Source organism: Hesperophylax consimilis, chromosome 20, assembly GCF_061612785.1.
Source record: "Hesperophylax consimilis isolate HC1 chromosome 20, BYU_Hcon_1.0, whole genome shotgun sequence".
Taxonomy (NCBI): domain Eukaryota; kingdom Metazoa; phylum Arthropoda; class Insecta; order Trichoptera; family Limnephilidae; genus Hesperophylax; species Hesperophylax consimilis.
Genome location: NC_142855.1, coordinates 15,765,450 through 15,778,445, shown reverse-complemented (window position 1 = coordinate 15,778,445; position 12,996 = coordinate 15,765,450). Strand labels below are relative to the sequence as shown.

Below are 12,996 nucleotides of genomic sequence, written 5' to 3'. Positions count from 1 at the left end.
ATGGTAAATTATATTTTATAAAAAGTAATTTGGCTGCTTTTTCACCTTTGAGTCTGTTTCGGTGTTCTTCATATATTAAACCAGCTGAACTAAATAATTGCTAGTGAGCAATTATTTAATTCAGCTGTTTTATTTAGCCAGTGGGCTACACTGCTGGGGGGAACTGATAAGTATTGGCGAACTATTGGCAACAGATGGGGGTATTTGTGCGCATTTACTTTCCACCACATAAGGGGATCCTCATTGAGAGGTAGTCTCTTCTCTTTCTTGTACTCACGAACATGTGACTGTATCTCTAAATATAAATTGTCACCATCGTAAGTTGTAGAAGAGTTCTCATTCTGGTCTTCATTTACACTTAACATCGATTCAATATTTGTAATGATGGTGATGATTTTGAAGTAGAAGGCTGCAATTCGATATCTTCATCTTCATTCGCAAATTGAGTTCGGCTTCTTTTGGGGGAAGGTACACGGTCATCATCTTGCATGGAATTGGGTTGTCTGGTTCTAAATGTAATATTGTTAATCATAATCGTTGCATTAAGTAATTTAGATTCAACCTGCTCTGAAATGATGCTGGTAAAAAATGAGATTTATATCGCGGATCCAAATAAGTCGCGATAGTGTATGGTGCGGTGATGCGCAGAATGCAGAATCATAAATAAACCCAGTGTTGCCAAAATACATAAACTATAAACAAACGAACTCGTTGCGACACGTTTGTATCGTTTGTGTCCCGCCTCCTGTCCAGTCGTCCCCGCGCCCCCCGCCTCCACGCTCCTCGCTGTATTCTCCGTTTAGAGTTCTGTTATAAAGTTTGCGGAACCAGAAACGGAAACGGAAGTGAAAAACTTGCGGAACTTCTGCAGAAGCGGAAGCGGAAGCAGAGCTCTGTTGCATCACTAATGCATATCAATATTCTTAGACCTGTGCAAAGCATTTGATACTATCTCACACTCTAAACTATTACAAAAACTATCTAACATTGGTATAAATGGTAATGAACTTACTATTATTAGCGATTACCTGTCAAACCGAAAGCAAAGTGTGAAAATCAATAACTGCAACAGCAATCAATTAGCGACGGCGTGCCTCAAGGAAGCGTTTTGGGTCCTACCTTATTCTTAATATAAATAAATGAACTGAGTGGAAATGGGCATCTAAAGTCTCCCTGCAACCAGTTTGGATTTGGTCAGCGATAGATTCAAAACAAAGGGATTAATATCCAACCCAATGTTGAGAACCACTCCGGGTCTCGGTGGAAAATGGTACAATAAATGATTATCTAATAACAAAGTTCAAGTAAAAGAGCAAATAAATTATTTATGAACATTTTAAAATGCAACTTGTTTGGATTTAGAAAATGATTTATTGACATAAATAAATTCTCTTGAAATTACATAACACTGTTCATTATATTTACATTAAGTAAAAAAGACAAATCCTCTAAAATACAATGTATTGTTACCTGTATGCCTCATTATTTCTTTAAAAATAATTTATCCTTACATTGCTATCTGTATGTCTTTTCTCATAACATTTAAATATAATCAAACATAATATAAATCAAATATAAAAAAAAACACAGAAATTATTTTGAAAACCAATTTAAATTAATTAAATCCATCAAAATACGATCTATAGAAATATTATTTTTAGTAAAAATATTTTATTTTATTCTATTTTTTATAATTAGTACTATTAAAACCCTGAAGAAGTGAGCGTTGCTCATGAAACATGTTGGTATTTATAAACAATAAAAGTGGTAAAAACTAATATTATTAATTTCAAAAATATTTTAATTTCCAAAACTATAAAACTGCATTAAAAAAAAATCAAAATAATTTTTAAAAAATCAACCACAAAATTTAGTTAAAATAATCAAAAAATATTTTTCAAATAATCCAAACATAAATTTCAAAGCTAAAATTATTTTCTTTTCCTATTTAGTTATGTTTAATTTCATAATGTAATCATTTAAGTTCAGTTTAATTTCAAAATGTAATAATTTTAGACTTGTATTTCATTAAGAATCAACAGATAATGAGTTTTAATGACATTATATAATTTAACTAGTAGTTAAAAACCCGCTCCGCGGGTTTTTTTCTGCTAGGCCCTGCGGGCGGCTCTTCTTTGGGCTTCGCCCATTTTAAGTGATATTAACAACAGTTACATTTAATAGATAGATATTAGGACATTCACAGAGAGAGGGTAAGTATATATATATTGTTAAAACACGGAACAGAAAGGAGTTAATTAATAATAACATGCTAAATTTACGCATAATAAGAATGACAGTTGTTTGAATAAATGAAATTTTACGTATTTGTGATGGATTATTTCAAATGAAACACTATTATTGACTTCATGTCTACAACTGATATTAACTGTTATCTTAGGTACCTAATATAATTAGCTCATAGGAGACTTGCAGGGCTTAAATATGTGTTACAACCGTCAATGTCTATAAGTTGAATCAATATCGTTTAGTTTGTCACAATTAAAGATAGTTATAACAAAGTTGACTTAAATAATAGATTATTACATATTGATTAATTGTACCCGTGTTTATGAATAAAAGGAGGGTAATTGTGCGATGAGATTAGAAGTCGGTTTAATTAAAAGGTGTTAATTTTACTCCAACTGGTGGTAATTCTTAACCTACAACTGTTACTGTATCTAATAAAGTTTAAAGTTAGATTATATATACAACATCATCAGGAGAGTAAAAATCTATATATAAAGGTAGATTATTACAATATAGCGCCCCTGAGGTGATATCTCACAAAAGCGGCGCTATGCGACTTGTCCAATAAATAAATAAATATAATGTTTACATTTTATTGTGTATACACCGAAGTCATAAATTAAATATAGATTGCAATTGGGAAATAAGAAGTGGAAGGAGAGGGGAGGGGTAAGAGTAGGCTGGGTTTATAATAATTAGGAATTACAATATCGTTAGACGGGAAAGACCAGTTGAGTGGGAAAATATTTAAAAGAGAGTTTATAAAAAAATTCTTGTTAATTATATCTGCTTTTATATTAACATGTTTCCTCGTTTCCCAAATTTATATATTATTTATAGTGAAGTATTTTAAGACCTGAAAAAAACAAATAGCATACAACCATAAAACAATATATCCATAAGACAAATAGCATTTAATAACGGTTATTCTAATAAATTGATAGTTGAAATACTAAATAAAAAAATTAAACATATTCTCTTCAAACGGTCTTTCTAAAGATAGAAATAAACAATGGCGTAGAATTCTGTTTGTGGATAACGATACTTTTAAAATTATATATAAAAACAATCCTGGTACTATTCAACTGGCGTTTTACACTAATAACAATGAAGAAATATATTCTTAATAATAAAGATAGCAAAATTCGAAATTCAAACAAAAAAATCAGGAGTTTAAAAACTCAACTGGGATGATTGTAATTTCTTTTACAAAGGTAGAACCAATAGAAATTTTGAAGTCAGAACTAAAGAATATCACACGGCTCTACATGGAAATAGTGAATCTGACTTTGCAAATCATCTTTTGAATAATGATCACACTTTCGATAAAAAATTCAGGTCTTAAAATACTTCACTCAGGACATAAAGCATCGCAAATAAATAATTTTGAAATTTTAGAAATTAGAAAACATGTCAATATAAAATCAGATATAATAAAAAAATAAAAAAAATATAAATAATAATGAAAAATGCCATTACAAAGTGATAAGCTTCCAGAAGAAATCTGCTTGTTAATCGTAAGTCCTCAAATATTGTGAGCTGCATATTTAAATATTCGCGCCATTCGTTTGGTTCGTTTTTAGACCGCCAGAGATGCGCTCTGTCGGCGATCTAATCTATAGCCGTGCGTATCGGCCATTGAAGGATCGCGTGATTTTTTTATAAAAGTCAAACATAATTACGTAACTGTGGATAATTTTCACTGTAATGTAATTAATCCAATGGATTATGAACTTTCTAAAACATATTTTATTTGATATTATCCAAAAATTATATGAGGAGAAACGATGCTTTTGAAGAAATCTCGTATTATTATGAGGCGATCCTATTTTAGTATGAAATCGTGTCTTAATTTTCAAGTTAGCGGAATTTAACCGAAACAGACAATTTAAATTTGACCAATCAGAGGGCCTACACCGTCCAGACGCTGGAGTATTAATAATATCAGATTACACTTATATAATTGTCCTTTCTTTCCATATTATTGTATGACTATCAATAGCTGCCATATATGTAAATGGCACTTGTGGCGTTAATTCTAAATAAATAACTCTCCTCAGAACAGACATTGTCTAGTGAGGCGGGGAAACAAAACTATGGAAGTAATAAAAAATCACAATTAAATAAAGGGCCGGGTTGCCGGCACTGAAACTGATAATACTTTGTTTTTATTTTTCCTTAAAATATGTAACTACCGATAATAACAACATTAACACTACCTAATCTGTCAATAACGTTGCACCGATATATTTGAATAGTACATTTCTGTCACCTAACTTATAGAACTGGTGACACCTAGTGAGGCAGGTAATGTAAAGGATACAATTAAATTATGTATGAATCAATTATGACGGCCTCGTGGTCGAGGCGTAAGGCTCAACTAGTAAAGCGGAGGTCGCTGGTTCAAATCCCGGCGGGCGCAGTCTATTTTATTTGATTAAATTTATTCATTTAAACAATATATAAATTATTTGCGGCGCATTCCAGAAAGGAAGATACTCTCAGAATTGAAATATTGCTTGCAATGGCTTTAGCCGTGTGTGGTGACTAGATCTGAATATTTTTTTTATAGCCAGGTACTTTCCCACCTTCATCTTACCCATCTCCTTCCCCATTTCATTTTTAGTCTCACAACATTCCTTAATAAGGAATTTTCTTTTTTTATTTAAAAAAAATGCGGAAAATTAATTATGGCATATACCTTCTTATATTGTTGTTTTTATTGTACATAACTGTAAAAATAATATTTCAATGCAATTGTTATGTGCAATGCATTTCACAAATAAAGAGCAATTTATTATTAAAAGTAAAGTAGCAATGTGCAATGCATTTCACTAGATCTGGTTCAATGAACTCAAATACCACCAATAATATATATTTTTTTAGTATAACAGAAAAAAGAATGCGTGAAGAATTCAGACTATTTTGTGATCTTTCACAGGTCTGCGCTAGTTAAAAACAAACTACTCACTGTGAACAAGTTCATATACCTAGGCTGGTCTATAAGTGAGGAAGGATGCACTGATATATCATTCAATAGACTATCAACAACTGTCTGCCCACAGCGTATTCTGAGATGCTTCTGTCACGTCGCTCTCCAAACTGAGAACTCCAACCTGGAGAAACACTGGCAAAGTGTTTGTTTGGCAGGAGAAGCAGAAGTTCACCGATGCGATGGACTGACCAAATATCAGCTATGTCCGGTGTCCTTGGCTCTGCATGCAGCGCAGGACCACGAGGAGTAGAGGAGTCGAGTTCATCAGAGAAATGGTCACGATCTCCAGCAATGCGGCAACAACTGAACAACAACAAAAGGTCACAATAAACCTAAGTACTTAGTAGAGTTGATACTACTACCACTGAACTGACGTCACATTACTCTGCGGTGAGAACTTATCTAATTTTTTCAAAGACTTTGGATAAACCGATTTAAATGTATTTTTCAATGTATGTAGAAGTTGGTTATCTTTTGTAAATTATTTAATTAAAATATGGTAAATGAGTTAAAATTAATAATAAGTATCGTAACCTGTTTTAAATTATTAATTAAGCAAGAAAGTGTAACTGAGCAGGTATTCAAAATAAGTTATATAGTGTTGCTACTCGCACGTTATGTCCAGCGTCAGGGGGTTTTTTTTTTTTTTTTTTATTTTTTTTTTTTTTTTTATTGAATAAATAGTTAATACATAATATCAAAAAACAAGTCCTGCTAAGCCGATTGAATTGGCTTGTCAACAGGTGCTTAAAGTTAGTTTCAAATACATTTTTAAAGTTATAATTTACATCTTATATCTACAGAATTAACAATTTTTTCATACAATATTTCATACATATTAAAATAAATATTTTTTTTCCGATAGCCAATTTTTCACCATATATTTAACCTTATTCATAGATTTACATTGCTTTATAGTGTCAGGTAATAAATTAAATATCTTCGGTATGTTGTATTCAAACGTTCTCTGTCCGTATTTATTATTAAATTTCGGAACTATTAACCCGTCATTGCGCGTGAATCTAGTACTGTATTTATGTTCTAATTTTTCTTTATGCTGCGGGGTAAATATATACTGAATTATGATTTTTTGCCATAGTATAGCCTTAACAGGTAAAATTTTGGCACTCTGAAACAGCAACGGTGTATTATGTCTCTGTTTAAAAATATTAGGGACGACTAGTAATTTTACAATTGCGTTTTGTACAACTTGGACTTGTTTCAGATTGGTTGTACTAGTATTTCCCCATATGGTTAATCCATATCTTATAATAGATTCTGCCATTGACATATAAATTATTTTAAGTGTTTCAATTGATAGGAAAAAATTTAATGTGTACATTCTGCCAGCAATTGATCTGAGTCTTTTACAGGTTTTTTTTAATATGTTTGTCCCATTTGAAAAAGCAATCTACTGTAACACCAAGATAGACATATTCTGTAACTAATTCTAAGCTTTCACATTTACAATTAGTCGGGATATTTTTATGGATGCAATTAAAACTATGAGAAATAATATTAGGATTGAATTGAAATCTGGCATTAGGTGATCTTATATGCATAACTTTGGTTTTTTTAGCATTTATTAATAGTCCTGCATCATGTGACCATTTACAAAGTTGATTAAAGTCAATTTGCATGAGTTCAATTGCAATTTTTAGATCTTTATGTGATATGACCAATGCCGTATCATCTGCAAATACAAAATGTTTAACAAAAGAGAAAAGTTTTTTCATTATAGTTACATAAATTATATATAGTGTAGGTCCCAATATGGAACCTTGTGGAACTCCTGCAGATACATTCTTTGTTTTACTAAAAGTATTATTTATTTTGGTACATATTTTTCTATTTCTAAGATAATCTTTAAATAAATTTAACACATTTCCTCTTATTCCAATTTTTTCTAAGGTTTCTAGCAGTTTTTTAGAGTTAATTGTGTCAAAAGCTTTAGAGTTATCGATAAATAACACAATAACATGTAATTTATTATTTAATTGATTATTTATGTAATTGGAAAAATCTTGCAGTAATTTTTCAGTATTTTTTTTCTTTGAAAGCCATATTGATTGGGATCTATGATAGCGAATTTTTCAATGTAATTATTTAATTTATTTGATAAAAATTTTTCGAGAATTTTTTCTAACGCAGGTAGTATACTAATAGGCCTATAATTTCCCAGTTCAATGTGTTTTCCACCTTTAAATATTGGTCTAGTAATGCTACATTTAAATTCTTGTGGAATTTTTGCTTGCTTTATTATCGTATTGATTAAATGAGTAATTATTGGCCCAAGAGTTTTTATATTTCTTTTTAAATCAAACATTCTTATATTGTCAATACCTGTGCTTTTAGAGTTCTTCATTTTTTTAACAATGTTTTCAATATCAGTTATAGTAGCTCTTGGTATAAATAAACTGTGAGGCAGTTCTTCCAGTACAATATTAGTAGCTTTGTGATTGCATTTATGTAACATGTTGCTGATGCTATCCGAGAAGTAATTCACAAAATCATTTGACACAGAATCCTCAGTTCTATCTTTTAACATATATCGTGTTATTGTTTCATCACAATCGTTTTTGGGTTTACGTCCTAAAATATTATTTATCACATCCCAGGTTTTTTTTGTATCATTAAAACAGTTTTTAAATTTATTATTATAGTAGTTAGTTTTATCTTTATTTATAATTTTATTGACAAGGTTTCGTGATTTTTTGTATTCTGTTTCATATGTTTTGTTTGTTGGTGTACTTTTCCATTTTTTATATTGTTTATCCCTTTTATTTATTTGACATAATAATTCACTGCTTACCCATTCATTTATTGCATAAGGTCGTGTTTTCGGGTTTTGCACTATCGTTTTAGAACTACTCTTGTAAAATTTATTAAATAAAGATTTTATTTTTTCATATAATGAAATACAATCCTTATCCTCTATAAGTTTACTCCAGTTATAATCTCTGATATGTCTATCAATATCCTTTTGTGAGATGATTTGAATATACTTATTTGCAAAGTCTACCTGACGTTTATGACATTTTATATTAATAGCAGTGATAAAATGATCGGCAATATTATTTTCACAGACGCAAGCTGTTATTTTCTTGCCTCTAAATTTGACAAATATATGGTCAATACACGTGCGAGTAATTTGTCCATTTGATACAGCTTCTCTGGTTACTACATTGATGCATTTAGTTAAATAATGGTTAGTAAGTAAGTTTTCATACGAAGTTACAATATTATCTTGTTCATCAAGCAAATTAAGATTTATATCTCCAAGTAAGATAATATTTTCCTTACTATTAATTGTCTCAAGATATGATGATAATTCCGTCAGAAATGAAGATTTACTGAAATTAGGAGGTCTATAGATAGCTATTATATTGACTTTAGTTTTGTCCTGGAGTATGAGCTTTCCTGATATATTTTCAAAATGTATTGATTTTAATGTTTTTAGTCTAAATTCAAATTTGTTTCTTATATACAATATAATTCCTCCTCCTGACTTATCAGTCCTGCAGTAGTTATATGCATTATATCCAGGAATATTGTAAATACACATACTTTCATTTTGTACAGATGTTTCACATAGCATCAGAATGTCAATATGCTTCAAACAATTAATTAAATATATATGCAATACATCCCAATATTTTTGTATAGATCTAATATTTAATTGAATACAAACAAGATTATCAGACGAATTTATGTTTTGTTTTTTTATCCAATCTTCTAAATTATTTACTGTACTACTTTCTATTTCATTATCATTATCTATATAAGAAAAATTATTCTGCGCCATTTAATTCGTGATGGTAATTAATTGTTTTCTTGTTTTGTTTAACAGACATATTTTGAGTATAAATTGAAGAATTTAATGTTAAATATTTAACAAAATAAAAGTGATTGTATTTTAAGCTAATTGGTACAAGTAATTTTTGATAAAGGCTTAATAAATATAAAATAAACTGTATGTTCACATCTAGTGTTATTTCAGAATATTGTTCAGGGTCATACATAGAATGTGGCTGCCATGAGATTGTTGCTCTCCTCAAGTGATGTCCAGTGGCGTAGATAGAATGTGACTGCGTTAAAAGTGTTGCTTCCCAAGTGATGTCCAGTGTTATAGATAGACTGTGGCTGCCTTGAGAGTGTTGCCCCCATCAAGTGATTCCCTGCAACAGATTGTTCGTATTTCAAATAAATATCTCGGAAGATAACATTTAACCAACAATGTTCATATAGTAATGATTAATATTATATCTACACATTTGAAAGAACTTTAATAAACTTAAAAAGTAGTAATGGTTTAAAGAGACAAAATAATATATCTAAATCTTATTTTAGCAATGTGATTAGATAAGAACAGATAATGTTAAAATTAATCAATGGATATTGCGTACATTAATAAATTACCTACGCATGGATGTTCGCCTCTTTATGGATGAAATAAGTAATCGAGTCCACCATGGAGTGCTGATACCAACCCTGATGTATGGCAGTTAGGCATGGAACTGGTAGACGAAGGATGAAGGCAGACTGAAAATAAAAAATGTGATTCCTGAGACATACGTGTGGTAAAATCATGTATGTGTTACAAATCTGAAAATCCGTAAAAAAATACAAGGCGTAATGGATAAGATAAATAAAATTTACGCTTAGACCAGATGAACGGAGAAAGGAGTGGAAGGAGGATATATGGCGAGGAAGTGAATGGTAAAAGAAGTCGGGAATGCCCGAGGAAGACACAGCACGATCAAGTAAATCAAAAACTTGAGTCAGGTCATGGTCAAGAGCCAGAATAACAAGAGTAAATGAATGTGTATGAAGCAAGGAGTGTATAGCAAAACAGAGTTGAGTGGCGGTCTTTCATCTCTGGAGAAACCGCGTGATGATTAACTAGTTAGTGACTCACCAGCGGGGAATCTGTATAAATCAGTCTTCCCGAGAGTACGATGTCTTGATCCTGGTCCTGATCCTTACACAGTCTCTTCATGAACTCAGCGCGGTACTCAAATTGAGGAAGGGCTTTAAGCAAACAAACAAACAAATAAATAAACGATAACTAATTTTAGATCATTAGGATTTTGGAATGTGGATTTTTTGGGAAGTTGGTAATTTGGGGAGTTGTTTATTGTGGAAATTGTTCACTTTAGAGGCAGACAGAATCAGGTAGATAATTCTCAAACATGTTCATTCAGGATGTTGGCGAGCCAAGAAATGGTTCATTCGGTCATTATGTGCAGAAGATATAAAGTTCATTTTTAAAGATTCTGATCGTCATACTAAAAATGTTTCATTTGAATATTTTTATTCATAAATATTGATTTAAAAACGATCTTAAACCCCACACTACGAAACGATACCAACTCCCTACCCTCGCTGTGATAGAGATATTTACTTCTGTCAAGTTGCTTACTGATATACGGGGCCGATGACACAGAAAATGCCAATTTGACGTCAACGTCGTTTAGCAGCAAATCAAAAATACCACATTTTAAAATGATACATAAAATTATTGATATTGAAAATACCGTATTGTTGTTCAATCAGAGAGATGATTCATTTAATAGAAAGTTTATTTGTGAAGTTTGTTCGGAAAATTGTTAATTTACAAATTTTTAAGGTGAATTTTAAAATCCCTCAAGTACTAGTATAGATTACCCCTTTTCAATGAATGCTTTGAAAACACAAACCAATTAACCTTTTTGATTTCCGCTATTTAACTCAATGCCGATTGTTATTCCTACTGCAACTTACCAAGAGCTGTATTATAATCTGACAAACTGCATTATTTTATTTCAGCGTAACAAATCACAGGCATTTTTTCAATGTGACCACCGCACAAGATTATAAACTGCTTCCAACTATCTAGAACCTGTGGGGCTATGGCATATACAATAAGGCAATGCTCTTAGGCTAAAGGTTAGTGGGAGAAAAAAGAGATGAAGAAGGCTGGGCGTTAACTAACTATTCAGATCTGGTAACCAAACATAGCTAAAACCATTTCAAGCAACGTGTCGAATCAAAAAAACATTTAAGAAAGTGAACTAGATACGCAAGTTAAAAAAAGATAAGTTTACCTGTTGAAGCGAGTTGAGCAGGAGGTTCCTGGAGCATGTGTTCAGTGTTCAGTCAGCAGGCGCTGCATCTGCCTTGTCTCTTGCTTGGATTGCGTATTGCATAGACTGGCCAGGGTAGCCATAGCTTCACTATTCTACTAAATACTAACTTGTCACTGCTACAGACTGATGTACACTTTAGTGCATATTTCATGTGCTACAAGTGTTTTAACCAAGACCACAATTAATTAGATTTTCATTATTTATAAATAAGATAATGTATAGTTTATACGTGTAAGTCTTTTAGAGGACACTTCACTTTACACCGCCCTTGAGGTGATTTTCTCACGAAAACGGCGCTATTCGAATAATTCAATAATTTTTATTTATTTATTTAATATTCACATGTTTTATTATTTCACCAGGACATATTTTAAACCTTACAAAATGCTTTAATATGGAAGTGTTGATATTGTTGATGTTTAATATTGATTGGTGGTACAGTCTACAAGACTCAGAGAGGAGACTCACTCCATCGGGTAAGCTTCCAGGTAGCTGCGCAGAAACACAACCACTTCTCCGTGTCCCATTTCTTCCGCCCAAGAGAGAGCCGTCTTCCCATCCCTATCCTGACAGGAGACATCTACAGCACAATGCTGCAGAAGGACCTCCACAACATTCACATGTCCTTTGAGAGCTGCCCATGACAATGCTGTTCTGCCATCATCACGCTGAGAGTTGACATCAACACCGCACTGCAGCAGGAATACCACTATCTCCGCATGACCATTAGCAGCCGCCTGGAGAAATGCAGTGTCACCATCTACATCCCTGGAGTTAAAATCAGCTCCATTCGACAGTAGAAGTTTGGCAACCTCTAGATGTCCATTACTTGCTGCACAGTTTAATGCAGCCCAGCCAATATCATCCCCTGTGTGGATGTCTGCTCCTTTCAAAAGTAGATGTTCACTGACCCCTAGATGTCCATTACTCGCAGCTCGCATTAATGCAGACGTGCCATCATTATTCGCTTTGTGGATGTGTGCTCCTTTCAACAGTAGGTGTTCGACGACCCCTAGATGTCCATTACTTGCAGCTACCATTAATGCAGACGAGCCATAAATATTCGCTGTGTGGATGTCTGCTCCTTTCAACAGTAGGTGTTCGACGACCCCTAGAAGTCCATTACTTGCAGCTGCGATTAATGCAGACGTGCCATTATCATCCCTTGTGTGGATGTCTGCTCCTTTCAACAGTAGGTGTTCGACGACCCCTAGATGTCCATTACTTGCAGCTAGCGTTAATGCAGACGACCTGAAATTAGTCCTTGTGTGGATGTCTGCTCCTTTCAACAGTAGGTGTTCGACGACCCCTAGATGTCCATTACTTGCAGCTTCCATTAATGCAGACGAGCCATTATCATCCCTTGAGTGGATGTCTGCTCCTTTCAACAGTAGGTGTTCGACGACCTCTAGATGTCCATGAATTGCAGCTACCATAAATGATGACGAGCCATTAATATTCGCTGTGTGGATGTCTGCTCCTTTCAACAGTAGGTGTTCGACGACCCCTAGATGTCCATTACTTGCAGCTACCATTAATGCAGACATGCCATAAATATTCGCTGTGTGGATGTCTGCTCCTTTCAACAGTAGGTGTTCGACAACCCCTAGATGTCCATTACTT

General features: G+C 32.7%; 1 protein-coding gene across 2 annotated transcripts; it reads right to left on the bottom strand.

Moving 5' to 3' along the window:
- Positions 1-4,093: 4,093 nt before the first annotated feature.
- LOC149414188 (uncharacterized) lies at positions 4,094-11,459 on the bottom strand. Of its 2 annotated transcripts, XR_016304163.1 has the most exons (5): positions 11,332-11,459; positions 10,164-10,276; positions 9,669-9,787; positions 9,266-9,423; positions 5,415-5,548 (listed from the first exon to the last, which is right to left on the bottom strand). XR_016304163.1 is itself a non-coding variant. In XM_089644363.1 (4 exons), exons 1-4 carry the CDS (start codon positions 11,366-11,368, stop codon positions 5,284-5,286), a joined length of 534 nt encoding a protein of 177 aa, XP_089500489.1. In that variant the 5' UTR covers positions 11,369-11,459; the 3' UTR covers positions 4,094-5,283. The 2 variants fall into 2 exon arrangements, 1 of the variants encoding a protein (XP_089500489.1); XM_089644363.1 differs by lacking the exon at positions 9,266-9,423 and having other exon boundaries at positions 4,094-5,548.
- Positions 11,460-12,996: the final 1,537 nt, after the last annotated feature.